This window comes from Panicum virgatum, chromosome 9K (assembly GCF_016808335.1).
Source record: "Panicum virgatum strain AP13 chromosome 9K, P.virgatum_v5, whole genome shotgun sequence".
NCBI lineage: Eukaryota > Viridiplantae > Streptophyta > Magnoliopsida > Poales > Poaceae > Panicum > Panicum virgatum.
The window spans coordinates 5,352,184-5,366,129 of NC_053144.1; the positions used below are offsets into that span (position 1 = coordinate 5,352,184).

The 13,946-nt window shown below is 46.0% G+C and overlaps 1 protein-coding gene and 1 long non-coding RNA gene across 3 annotated transcripts; one reads left to right on the forward strand and one right to left on the reverse strand.

Moving 5' to 3' along the window:
• Nucleotides 1-1,048: 1,048 nt before the first annotated feature.
• Nucleotides 1,049-13,946, reverse strand: LOC120648981. Its single transcript, XM_039925597.1, has 16 exons — nucleotides 12,911-13,946; nucleotides 12,642-12,791; nucleotides 11,360-11,630; nucleotides 11,177-11,269; nucleotides 10,841-11,015; nucleotides 10,494-10,739; nucleotides 10,189-10,383; nucleotides 9,769-9,961; nucleotides 8,095-9,144; nucleotides 3,924-4,039; nucleotides 3,547-3,722; nucleotides 2,250-2,440; nucleotides 2,069-2,155; nucleotides 1,816-1,973; nucleotides 1,509-1,719; nucleotides 1,049-1,418 (listed from the first exon to the last, which is right to left on the reverse strand). The coding sequence occupies exons 1-16, from the start codon at nucleotides 13,772-13,774 to the stop codon at nucleotides 1,269-1,271; spliced, it is 4,326 nt and encodes a 1,441-aa protein (XP_039781531.1). The 5' UTR covers nucleotides 13,775-13,946; the 3' UTR covers nucleotides 1,049-1,268.
• On the forward strand, nucleotides 5,366-7,215 carry LOC120649594. Of its 2 annotated transcripts, none has more exons than XR_005665304.1 (3): nucleotides 5,366-5,933; nucleotides 6,135-6,178; nucleotides 6,890-7,215. It is a non-coding gene; the product is annotated as an uncharacterized LOC120649594 (long non-coding RNA). The 2 variants fall into 2 exon arrangements; XR_005665303.1 differs by having other exon boundaries at nucleotides 6,304-7,191.

Consider the following 13,946-nt stretch of genomic DNA (forward strand, 5'->3'; position numbering starts at 1 on the left):
GCACTCCTCCCGTTCCTGTTCTGCCGACACCGACCACCCGGACTCGCCTCCCTCTGAGGAAGGGGTCCGGCGATGTCACGTGCCCTTCCGGAAGGGGCGCTCATCACACACGGTCGGAGTCCCGGACCTCCCCCTCCTCTCAGAGGTCCGGGACCTCCACGTGTCCCCCGGACCTTCTAGTGTGCACGTCCGCACTCCGACCAGGGGGTCCGGGGCCATCCCGCGCCATTACTACCGCCGGAACACTGCAGGATGACCGGCGCAATCTTCACGAGACGAAGGACGATATCCAGGGCGACAGCGACGCGCGCCGCCTTCCCACAGTGTACTTCCTACAGTATCCGACCACTGTACCCCGCGATTTAGGGGGAAAACGACGACTTCCATGCCCCACTCATGTACGCCGCCCCTCCTTGAGACTATAAAAGGAGGAGGCAGGCTCCCCTTAGCTCTCTCTAGACTCTGTTTTTGCCTGGTCTCTCCGGCTTCTCTCTTCAAGAAGACGCGTAGGGACTACTGGGCACTCATCTCAATCGACTCCACTCCTAGCTGAGACTTGGGAGCTTCTCTCCCTCTCTCGCCTCGCTTGTACCCCCTACTACGAGCACTCCGGGTTCAAGATAATACAGTGCCCTCGCACACCCCCTTTGCTGGACGTACGGCCCCGCGGCCGGAACCAGGATAAACCGTGTGTTACTGTGTTGCCTCTTGCATCATCATCTGGGACGAGAAAACACGCGGCATTTACTGGTTGGGATCCGGGCCCCCGGCCCCCGGGTCGGGACACCGACAAAACTCAGTGTCAAATAGGAAACAATTTTTTTTAATGCGAAGAAAGGAACCGGTAGTTTTTCCGGTGCCAAATAAGGAATTTTCTCTTGGATATTCAGACTTACTCCGATTGCTAGCTAGTGTGTGCTGATGGGCTCCAACCTCCTGATGTACTTATTTATTTTATTTATAGTGCATGCCGTCCTACTCGTGCGTGCGTTTTTCTAACCTAATAGTTGATTCCAAAGTTCCTGGAGATGCCAACTTCGGTGTTCGCTGGTTTTCAAAAATCTGTAAATTCACACCATCATCGCTACATCAGGAAAAAAGACGAACGTGCCAATAAAATCAGTCAAAACGTATTTTTGAAAATTAATTCACGCAACAAACAGAAATACACGATTTTGGAAGCTCAACACTGCAAAATTCTAGCGTCTAAAAAGAAGTTACATAGGTCAGTCTTCGGAAGTAGCAATGCCCATGTCTCCTCAAGAAGATCAACCTTTGACCGCAGCAGTTCCATGGCGCCTTTCCTTCTTGAAACGAGATTGATCCGGATCGAACCCACCTTCCTCTGCACCATAGACTGCCCATGAGGGCGTCACTGCCATGTAATCTTGGCTCTTAAAAGGCTTTCCAGATATCACCTGTATTGGCGAATGAATGTCAAGTCAAGAGCTGGGATTATCTACTAAGATGTACGCCTGTGTCACAAAGTAGTTGTTCAGGAAGCTCACCAGTTCATGGAATCGGTCATAATCTATCCAGGTATGCCATTTGCCGTTGATCTTGAACTTATCTACTTTTGCAAGTAGGACACAGCATGAATGAGCATGCTCACATGCTACTTCGTAGACACCGCCGCTTTTCGATGCCAAAACCTCGGAGAATTCCTTTACATCAGAGTGCCAGGGTACATTCTCCATTGTCAACTTTGAAGTTGCAGACCTGTAAGCATTATCATAAGAAATGTAACATGAGAATCAGCAACGGAAAAGGCCAAGCCATATTCTGTAAGCAAAAATAAATAAAAATGATACTTACGAGCCACAATATGTCACACCCTTGATTTCGATGAAATCAGGTTGGCCAAGGTTCAGCAATTTTGCATATGCATCTATCTCTTCTGCATTCCAGCCCTTAACCAGCGTCAGTCGGTAAACTGTCCGTTGATCTTTCTCATGCAGAGACTTGAGTGAATCCTAGTGAGATGCCAAAGCAGGACACAAAGAAATACAGTTAGTATTTGTAGATCATACATTCATGACGGGTATCTGGAAATTTTCTACATCTATACCAGGAAACGCTCCCAAAAGTCTGAAAACAGTGGCCTGTCAACAGCCTTCAAGCTTTCTTTTGTAGCTGCATCCACACTGACATACAGCTGCGAACATATTGATAGTCAGTATTCTTTAGAGGTTACATTGAGTATTCAATACAAAGATCTGGAACTTAGTGCAATCTATTGAGAATATGACCTGAGTGATTGGTTTCAACATCTTAATCTTTTCAGGAAATTGAGCATTTGTAACCAGAAACGTAGATATGCGCCTGCGGTGTAGCTCATCAACCAGAGCATTTATCTCAGGGTACATTATTGGTTCACCAACCAGAGATAATGCGCAATGCCTAGGTGATAGACCCTCTTCTAGTTTTTCCGGCTTTACTCCTGAAAATGCAAGAACAGTATTCTTATCCAATAAAGACTGCAGAAAAATTTATGATAACCCGAAACATTCTGAATAACATTAATGTCAGGCGGTTGCTTGATGTAAAGCTTGCAGTCAGAAATCCTTAGGGAACATTCTGAATAACATTAATGTCAGGCTGCAGATTTCATGGTGCCTATAATCCATTAGGGAACAGGGGTTTTAGGAATTAAATCCTTAGGATTTTCTTTTGACACGAAATCCTTAGGATTATTTAGTATGAATGGGAACTAAACCCGAAAAATTCCTAGAACATTTCCCCTCTTCCAAACAAGGCCTTGGTAAGTGTTTTTACAAGCATATGTGTTGGACTGAGGATAAAAACCCCCATCCCTCCCACTATAACACCTGGGTTTTATGGTCGGGTTGGCTAGGTGGGGCGTTCTAACTTGGTACCAGAGCCGAGGTCCTGGGTTCGATCCCTCCCGGCCACGCAATTTCCGTTGCGCGATTTCCCCTGCGTCTCTCGTGTGCTGAGACCTGCTGCGGGCTACGCCGGGCTCGCACGCCGTAGGGGGAATGTTGGACTGAGGATAAAAGCCCCCACCCCTCCCACTATAACACTTGGGTTTTATGGTCGGGTTGGCTAGGTGGGGCGCTCTAACTATATGGATGTAAGCTTTCTTCAAGTTATTTCTAGTTCAAGCAAGAAACATTTACAGGCATTGGGAACGACAATGGGCCAATCTGCCGGCAGTGGATTTGGTTAGGGTTGAGGGAGAGAGATCCCCAGCCAGGGGCCTGAGCCCACGGCTGAGCAAGAAGAATAATGTCACGCATACATATAAGCTGGCCCTAGAACATGATGATTTAGCAAAACCAATAACAAACTAACAACCTTAGCTAACCAACTTGATTTGCCTAATCGAACAGCTAATTTAACAATTAAGAAAACAAACAGATATACTAATGATGATGGATGGTATTTCTCTAAACCATGGATGCCAGGCTAGTGGTACCAATGCCGGCGTCCATACTCTGCCCTGGAGTTTTTTTGTTTGGGCAGTATGATATGCAGTGTTGCTCAAATGCCCATTGATTTAGTTCTATGGGTGAGCATACACACCTGGTACACCTTTCATTTGCTTAACCATCTTAGTGTGTTGATCAACTGCGGCATTTACAATGTCAAGTGGGTCATCCATCTTCCATTTCCAACTTTTTCCAACAGGATTTGTGTGATGTCTCCAACAAAATACACATTTATTTGCACAAGCCAAACTTGGAGTTGCCTCCATGCATCTGCCAAATGATCATATAAACAGCAAGCAAATTATCAAGGCAGTCAACAAATTTTCCGAATAAACAATAAATTATGGTTTTTGTGATTCAGTAAATAAGCAGTAAATATTTATGAATTAAGATTTAAAATAAAACTAGCAAAGCCAGGCGATCTAATTTACATGCATATTAAATACACTGTTGCATAAGCAAAAGGTTCACCTGTGACTCTCTATGCCATAAAATGAATGCTTATAACACCCTCCACGGCCTCGGAGCTGTGACTTAGTCCATCTACAAATCTTCACGCCACTATGAGAACCAAGAATTTTGTAACCCTGCAACGCACAAAAAATTTGGATTGGTATACTATAAATATAGAAGAAATGCAGAACTGGCCCCCAACTACATGCTGCATGGAAATACATAAACCTGACACGTCAACTAAAGGTAATTAATTATAAAATACTCCATCCATTTGGAATTCGTTGTCATTCTAACTTTGTTCCCAGTCAAAGCTTTCTATCTTTGACCATAAACCGTATAGTTTAATAACATATCTCCTACTACCTAAAAAGAACGAAGTTCTGTTTACCTCTCAGCTGAATCCGCTCCCCCGTGAGTCTGCCCACGCTAAAAAACCGGCCTCCCCGTCATCCTCCTTTCCTTGCTCCGTCCGCTACAGATCCGCTCGGCTTGGGACGGTTCCTCCCCTCGCGCCCCTGCCGCTTGGCGTCCCCGCCCCGCCCCAGCCCGCCTCCTCTCCATCGCGACGGACCTGCCCGGTTCCTCCACCCGTGCCCCTGCCGCTCGGCGTCCCCACCCCGCCCCAGCCCGCCTCCTCTCCGTCGCGAGTCCGCCTCCTCTCCGTCGCGACACACCTCGCGGCTGGGAGGCGGAGGTCCTCCGCGGCGAGCGCGCGCATCGCGCACCTCTCCGTCCCCTGCCGCTCGGCGTCCCCGCCCCCGCCCCCGAGGAGGAGAGGCCCCGCCAGAGGAGGGGGATGTGGTGAGCGCGGCAGATTCAGGCACCGGCACGGGGGAGCAGCGCGCCGCAGAATTGCAGAATCACAACCGCTCTCGGCCCCCGTCCCCCGTCACGTCGCGGTCCACGCCGCGGCTGCCATGCGCCGGGGAATCGCAACCGCTCTCGTCCCCCGTCGCGTCGCAGTCCACGCCGCGGCCGCCGTGCGCCGGGGATTCCACCGCGCCGGGGCTCTCCGCAGCGAGTCCGGCCTCCACCGCGCGTGGATTCCCTCTGCTTCCTCCGCCTTCCAAGACCAGAGCGTGGAGATTTGTGAGCTCCGTATCTTTCTTGTGCTTTTTCCTCTCCTACGGCCCTACCCTGTGGTGTTTTTGCTTCCAATTTTGCCTCCTAATCTGCAGCTTATTCGATTTTTGCCTTGGCCTAATCTGTAGCTTTTCGATGTGGCTGACTGTAGGCACCGCGATGGCCTCAGGTGACCTGGGAGGGTAAGGGTTAGATAGCAGCAGCTGGATTGAAGCCTTTTGATGTGGGTTCATCTCATCTTCTTTGATCCAGTTTTTTTTCCTGTCCAGATGCTGCAGCCCTTTACTGAGCGTGATTATGGTGTATTTCCCTTTGCTTGCAGGTTCATCTAGCGGTGCAGAAAAAAGGATCAACCCTCACTGAATCAGGTTCTTTTTCCCCCTTCAATGAGTAGGCAGTACCTTCTTTTTTTCATTTTTTTTTACCCCTACAGATGCTCTGTTTCTTACCTTAGTCAGGTTGATATGTTTGAGTAAATTTTGGTTGCTGCCTGCAAGGCAGTTGTTTAGTTCATAAATGTATGATTAGGTTACCTTACTTATATTGCCCCATGTTTTATGATATCAGTAGATTTGGGAAATTTGCTCTTTAATAAAAAAAGTTGAGTTTGGCATGAAAGCTCTGCTTAGTTTAGCATCGCATATCTGGTATTATAATGTTTTTGAAAAAAGAATGTTTATTTGCTTGAAAAGGGACAGTAACCATAATTATATGAAAGATAGCTTGGTTAGCTTGAAAAAGGAATGCTACTTCGCATTAACCTGTCTGGAACATGTGTTCCTACAATTTGGCATGTCTGAAATAGGTTCCTTTGCTTTAACTCGATATGCTTATTTGCTCTAGCCTGCACTCTTATATTATCTTTATTCCTCTTGCAAGGAGAAGAGTTTCTGTCTTTTGTTTCCTAAATCTTGGTGTGGTTGTCGTCTTGGCATTGCAAAGGTGAATTCTTGCTACTTAGAACAGAGTGGTGACCAAATATTCTATTTTTTCAGTTATTGACATAAAGAGTAATCATCCAGTCAAACTGTGCAAACTCTTAGAAAAATGAAAAGGGAAAGAGAATCACTTGTACTGCCGCGTGCCCGCGTCTATGTTCTGGTTCTGCCTCTTAACATATCGATGTTTTTTTTTTTCCCACAGGCTTGCCTAAGTTCAGAACCACCTGAGGGATTTACTGGCTGAAGGTTAGTTCTTCTCTTGACACTACCACATCAGTTGCAGATACTGCCATATCTTGACTGCATGCCATAGGTGTTACATATGGTTTTGTTCACTCGCAACATTGAGTCCAGTGTTTTGCATGATCTAGGGAAACCTCATGTGTGTTAGCTAGCTCTTGGCCTTAACATCTCATGCGGCAGCAACATCCTCAGCAGAACATATTACAAGTTTTTACGACACCGTGTGACAGTAACACTATTGATTCTTTAAGCCTGTAGTACGCATATGGAGAAACAAACTCACTTTTGCTAGCTCTTTTTCATTTTTCTCTGCAGAAATTTGAAAGCAGAAAGGGATGTGTATTATTACACCAATTGAAACCTACAAAAATTTTAAACTCTTTAGATGCTGCTTCTGGATTATGAATTTGGGCTTCAGAGACCAAAAAGCTAAGTAATTATTCAAGATGAAGGCATTTAGCTTTTGTTTAGTTCTGTAGCTTCCACGGCATCAACATAATTTCAGCAAAGCACTTTTCTTTACTTAATCTGCACACATGTAGACATGTATTTTCTTTTTCTTGATAAGGCTTCATGTTTCTTGACTATCTATTTTCGTTCTTATTTTGTACATTCCTACACTAGGTGGAGAATACAGCACGTAATCAAACAGTGTTTTGCTAACTGGTGGAACATCTAGGTGTCATTACTCACTAATTGATTTTGTTTTTTCAGAGGATGCACCCTTTTCCAGGTTGAATTGGAAAAATTGCGCCTCTTATGTGAGAGGATAATTAAGAGACAAAGGTTAACTATCAACCACCCTTTGAATAATTATATGTGCTTAGGCTAATTAGATGGAGTTAAGGAGTAAGTGCATGGTGTGGAGGTTTGGGACACTACTTGGCCTTTTACGCAGCCACACGGGAAAATCGTAGTATACTTTATGGTGGCCCAATTTAGTTTCATATCAAACCCAGCTGCATCCTGACATCTTAGATCTTGTGAAGTTTGTAATATACTGCTTTTTAGATACAGGCCTTCTCCCTGACCTTTTTGAAGGCGTGCGTGGGAACTGGTTCAGGCAACTTTCTTATTTTCTTAGGTTGCATTACAGTCTTTGTTAAAAAAAATATCTGTTTATTCGGATAGTTTTCTACTTGTACATACTTCATTTATGTGCTTTAATTGACTACAATTACTCTGAAATCCCATAAATAGTTTTTGCCACCTATAGCGGTGCACGAGCAATCAACTATAACAAATAGTTCGTATGAAATTTTTGTATCACCCGTAGCAACGCACGGGCATTTAACTAGTCAATAATATATTTTGAAAGTATTTCTCATGGTGGATCTGAAAATATGAATCTTATTATGTTAAACTATATGAATTTTAGAAGGTAGTTAAAGACAGAAAGGTTTCATTTAGGATAAACCTAGAATGACAATTGACAACTAATATGAAACAGAGGAAGTGTCAAACATTCATCAAAGTATGCCACCCAAATCATGCAAGAACACAATACTGCAACAGCAAAAGCAGCAGCAACCTTAGGGTTCACAAACATGAGTCTGGGCTGGGCATCGTGATATTTGGTTGCTTTCCTGTTTTCGAATCCCTTATACCAAGCAGATTATTATTCAACAGAATACATTCACTATATTAGCATTTGCAGATATTTGAATGAAATTATATAAGGAAACTACTTCCAGGACATGGTTGTAATTAATAATATTCATCAATCCTCAAACTTCCAAAAAAATAAAATTGCTCTGATCTCTTATTTATATGATCAATGCCAGGCACATAACTACGTGCCCATCACACATGATAAAATTGTCATTTTCCCTTTCACTGAACACGGGAGATTATCCAGTGCATCAAATGTGCAATAAGGATAGTAGTCTGTGTATATTGAATGTATAAGAAACACTCACCTGTTTCTCTAAGCTCGCCCTGATGATTGGTGTAACCATCTCCTTCACGCCGTTCTGCCCTCCATTAGCCAAACCACCCTCCACCTTCCCATTCTGCCTCCTTGCCGGCGCCTTCCCAGCAATGTCTTCCATGTCAATCTCCCCAGGCACTGCCTCCTCTTCATCGTCAACATCAGACTCCTCTTCTTCCAATTCCAACTCATCAAGCCCGTCGCTCTCTCCCTCAACCCCCTCGTTCAACTCCTCCCCCTTCACGACCCTCAATACCTTCCCACTCCACTCCTCGAACACCGCCTCGAGGTCCCCACCATCCACATCGCCCTCCCCGACGGGGACCACCTCAACGGCGCCGAGCGCGCGCAGCCACCGCGATAAGCTCCTCGCGGCGGCGTTGAAGGTCTCTCCATAGGCCCGGGACCCGACCCCGAATACAGCGAAGCGAAGACCGGACAGCAGGAGCGCCCCCGCTCGGAAATCGGCGGCGGACTCCTCGAGCCAGCGAGATAGGAAGGCCGCGGAGGGTGGCGGCGCGCCACCGTCGTGGGTGGGGACGAGGAGGAGGAGGAGCGGGACGGAGGGGAGGTCTTCGGGGTCGAAGGAGGCGGCATCAGTGGCGCTTACAGGGACTCCGACGTCGGCGGTCAGTCGGGCGGAGAGGCGCGCGGCGAGGGTCTTGGAGGTCCCGGTGGCGGAGGCGTAGAGGAGCGTTGGGATGGTGGTGCGGGCGGGGCCGGTGGCGGGGGAAGGTTTGCGGCGGAGGCGGATAGATTTGTAGAGGAAGAAGAGGGAGGAGGAGGAGAGGAGGAAAAGAAGGGCGAGGTGGGAGGTGGCGGAGGCGGTGGTCGCCGTCGGGAAGGGAGGCATCGCGGCGGCGGTGCTTGTGGGAGGTGCCGGTTCGGCCCTCGGGTTTTTGGGGTTTTGGAAACTCGCCTTTGGGCCGTGGTAGACGGGCCAAACTTCATCCAAGAAAAATGCAGAAACGTGAATTTGTGCCGATTCGAACTTGGATGCTTGATCGTAGGTGGAATTCTTGTGCAAAGGCTGCAGTATCTACACTGATAACATATTAACCTTTGAACAAGGAGTCAATCTGAGTATCTGACAGCTGAATGTGAGAATATCACCATGCATCTAACTGATCATGTTATGAGCAAGAGTTTATTTAAAATTGCTGGTCTCTGCTGCACAAATGCAAGACCAGAACAGCTCAAAATGAGAGCAAAATACACATTACAGAACTTTGCTGCTTGCCTGCATTTTACATTGCAAATGTTCATGTGTATGAATCTTTACAAATTGTTGGAACTTACAACAACACCAAGCAGTTGATTCAGTGTTACAATCTTTACATATTGTTACATTTTGAAACAACACAAAGCTTGTATCTTGTACAACACTGTCTATTTAATCAAGAATACTTTTCTCCGAACATGATGTTACTTCAGAGGAACTGGTCAATGTAGCAGCAACCATAACCAACCATCGTTTTGGGCTTAAACTTGCTGGCAGATAGTTGTAGATGATTACCATACTGTGATGTGCAATGAATGAACAAATTTTTGTACCTCTATTCCAAATTCACAGTTGATGAATGATGATATCACATATCCAGGGGAAATCAACAGCAGTATCACTCAAAAATTGGTAGGCCAGAATTCAACGGTTAGCTTATGGCCGCCATGTTGTTTTCTTTACAGACATGATACCCTCCTTGTCCTTTCTGAATGTCATGATAATTTCCCAGTGTAGTGACTTCAAAATGGTCTCCAACGGGTCAAGGATCTCAAGTTTATCCCTGATGATGGCCCAACCTCCAGGCCTCAAAATTCGATCCATCTCAACAACAATAGCGACAGGTTGCCTACATCTACACAATACAAGAGTTGCACTTAGTTAAACTATAATAGGCTTTTCTGGTAATATAAATAAAGCATATGTGAAGGCATGTCTTAGATATAGAGTTGGGACCTTAAGAATTCATTACAGGTACATTGTTTTCCAAGAAATGGATGAGATACAAAACAAATAAGAAAAATACCCAGAACAAGACAACAAAATTCCTAATCAAAGCAAGGCTACTTTTCAATGGCATACCTGATCTTCAAGCGTGAGAATAAATGGTCGGCATGTAAAAGATCATAGGACCTTGGATACGTGCTAAATGGCTCACACCAATCATGATAGATGCCAACCAGGCCACGCTCATAGATTATGGGCAGGGTGTCTGCAGCATGCACAGGAACGACATTCATGACCCAAACCTTTTTAGATGCCAATGCAGCTGCAAATCTGCAACAAAATAATCATCGGATGTTTCAATACGTGTATTTAAAGTACAGTGCATATTGTTGAGAATAATTCTATCGAGCAATTTGAGGATTAGAATAGAAGATTTATACCCTCCATATACAGCCCTCATATCCATTACATTTCTGATATTTGACCAGTCAATGCCCAATCCATCCAGATATGATTTCTCAACAACAGCCTTCCAGTGGTTATGATCAGTAGCCACTCTTGTTTGCAAGTCCCCTAGCCACTCCGGGTAACTCTCAAGCCTCTTGGGCCACTCCTCTGGCCAGTCACTACCTCTTTCTTCAATACCAACAGGTGCTTTGTGCAGGCAATGCTTGATGTGAGTATACCTAAAAAAGGGGAAAGTGAACTTATTGGTGGATGGAAAAACATCCGAACCCATTGGCTAATATCATAATGATGTAGTCCAAGTGTCCAAGATCCAAGTTACCATGCATTAGCTTTGTTCTGCTCTTCCTTACAAAATGGAGGATCTTTTTTTGCTCTCAGATCATATTCCTCATTTGTGGCTGGTCGCTGAAATATCTTTACTCCAACCTCACTGACATCATCACTACTGTAAGATATTGCATTCCAACAAAGTGCGGTCATTGAAGCTGATATTCCTGAAACAGGAAAAAGGTAATGGGGAAATGTCAATTGGCAGAAAGAAATATGTCGACAGTAAGAAATACAAACCAGATTCAGAAGATAGAGAAAAAAAAGCACAGGTAGTCACACTATAGAGTACAATCTACAATGCATTGGTAGTTGTACCATTGCATACCTTCCTCACTCTCTAGGTCAGCACTTTTGCTTGATATAATGAAGTATCCTCCTGGGCGAAGAATTCTATTTATCTCTAGGAGGAGTTTTCCACCTAAACCATGGAATACACATGTTGTTCAACATGCCAGTAGATAGTCAAATTATGATCGGAAGAAAGGAATGAAGCAAAACACATATGTACCATTAGAATGCCATGGTATATTGCATTCACCACAGTGTATAGCATCAAATGCACCACTAGGGAAGGGCAATCTTCGTGATCCGAGACTACCAACTGTTGCAGGTATTCCACGTTCAAGGGCAACTTGCGCAAGGTCTGTTTGATCATTTGTAAGGCCTAAAGATAGCGTTATCACATCTTTCTCAAGTAGAGCAATACCAAAGCCAGCACTTTTGCATCCGATGTCCAATATTATACGAATATTTTTTCCCCAGTCAATGTCAGGAGCCATCTGAATGCCAAGAAAGTCACATGCAGATTGCGCAAAGCATTAGAATACAACATGTGTACATGCCTAGAAGATTCGTTGCGAAACACAGGTGGATTAAAAATACAGATAATATTAAACATAAAATTTTGGCCAATTAAGTTCATTATATGTTCACATAGGAGAACTAAACCTTTGGGATTCATACATTTTCCTAGGACACTAAATGCAGACATGCAGTATCATTCTATTACCGCAAAAATTGGAGTCAAGATGATGCAAGCACCTAGCAATCACCATTGGAATCAGGACACATTAACTGAGGAAAACTATAAGCCAAGAAGTAAGCATGATTCAATACAAAATGCCTAGAAGACTGAGGACTCATTACAAAACTAAAAGCCAGGTGGAATTGCAGAAACAAATAATATTCAATATAAAATTTTGGCTAATGTCCATTAAGTTCATTATAAGTTCACATAGGAGAACTGAACCTTTGGGATACATAACATTTTCACTAGGACACTGAATGCAGTATCATGCTATCATCGTAAAAAGCAATGTTTCAAAGGCGTCGCCTAGGCGTCCGGGTGGACCCAGCTTGCATTGGGGAACATTTACGCCTTGTCGCTTTTGAAACACTGGTAAAAAATGGCCTCAATATGATGCGGATGCCTAGAAATTATCATATAGGAATCAAGACACATTAATTGAGAAAAACTATAGGCCAAGAAGTAAGCATGATTTTTTGAGCTAGATCCCTCAATGGCGAGGCCATCATCACACCTAGCCTTTTACCGCATTCCAAGTGGCATGGGCAATTCTCGACGAACGCCAACTGTGTGCAGTTGGGCAACTATTTTCCAAACATTGTTTGAATATTTTCATTAATCCCAATCCTTCCTAAAGATAAGCCAACTTAATAAAGTTAATTTACAATGCAAGCTATCAAATAATGTGCAGAAACTATTATGTGTTTTTTTTCTGCATACAAGTAGCTTGTATCTGATCCAAATGTGAAGGTCCAACAATTACCTCATCAATTGATTCCACATAATGTCTTGCTCCACCTTTGAACTCCCATTCATCTGGTGGGAACATCAAGTAGTCACCACTGTGGTTCAGCCAGTTGTGGCCCTTAACATAATTTGACAATCTAGGATGTGCAACATTCCCATACCAAACCTTCAAGCATCACAGTTCACCACAAGAACAACCTCAGTAATAAATCAAACGAAGTTACTCATGTCCGATTAGCGATTATGATCAACACCTTTTCTTGAAACGTGAATTATGGTCCTCACCTTGTCCTTCCTCTCCGGCCATGGTGCAGGCTGTTTATAATCCTTGGGAAGTGACACCAGGCATGTCACAGGCGACCTTGGGCAGCTGCGTTCATGGTGTCTCTGGCTCCCATCCCCATCGAAATCCACGCAAGGGATATAGTGGTAGCCACTCTTGGCACCGCAATGCTTCCAGTGGTAATGCGCACTAGAGCTGAACAAAGGCGGAAGCTTTCTCTTCTTACTCGGAGCCTTCTTCTTCGCCCCCTCAAAATCCTCGTCGCCATCACCCTCACCGGGCTCCTCTTCCAATTCCAGCTGCGGCGGCTTCTCCTCCTCCCCCTCTGCAGGCGCCTTCCCCGAGTTGTCCCCGCTTTCCTCGGGCATAGGCAGCTCTGCCTCCTGCTCCGGCTCCATCTCCATGTCTGGCTCCTGCTCCTGTTCCGGCTCCTTCTCCTTAGGCTCTGTGTCGGTTATTGGAGCCGGCTCGGAGTGATCGGCCTTTGCAGCGGCGGCATCCGGCGAGGCGGTGGCATTGGCGCGACGGGGATGGGCATGAGATCCGGACGGAGCAGGATGGCGCTTCTTGTGGCTGTGCGGGACGGGGCGAGGCTTCCGGTGAGCATGCCCGCCGTCGGCGCTGGAGCTGGTACGATTGTGGGAGGCGGTTGGTGGAGCGGCAACTTCGGCGGCGAAGGAGGATCGCTCGGTGGAGATCTGCTGGGAGGAGGAGGTCGGGGAGACGGAGGTCCAGATGATGGCGAAGGAGAGGCCGAGCGCGATGGCGATGCCGACCTTGGCGCCGAAGCCCAGCGGGGGACGGCGGCGCCAGCAGCCCAGGAGCGCGGAGGAGGGGCGGCCGGGCGGGCCGCGGGCCACCGTCATGCGGCGGCGGGCGGTGGGCCGGTGAGTTGGTGGGGGGCGAGGCTGTCGGTGCGAGTGGTTGGCGTGGACTCTTGGAGGCGGAGCCGTGGAGGGCTGGAGGCTGGGAGAAGCCAAGAGAAGAAGCAGAGTGGCAGCGGCGGCAGTTGGGACAGGACTGGGGGGAAGCGGGGGA

Excerpts from the sequence above, each read along its gene's own strand:
- LOC120648981 (XM_039925597.1), bottom strand. The coding sequence starts at position 13,774 with ATGACGGTGGCCCGCGGCCCGCCCGGCCGCCCCTCCTCCGCGCTCCTG. Across the intron at positions 12,792-12,910 it reads GGCCGGAGAGGAAGGACAAG|GTTTGGTATGGGAATGTTGC; the intron begins GTGAGGACCATA and ends TGATGCTTGAAG. Across the intron at positions 2,156-2,249 it reads TGTTGAAACCAATCACTCAG|CTGTATGTCAGTGTGGATGC; the intron begins GTCATATTCTCA and ends ATATGTTCGCAG.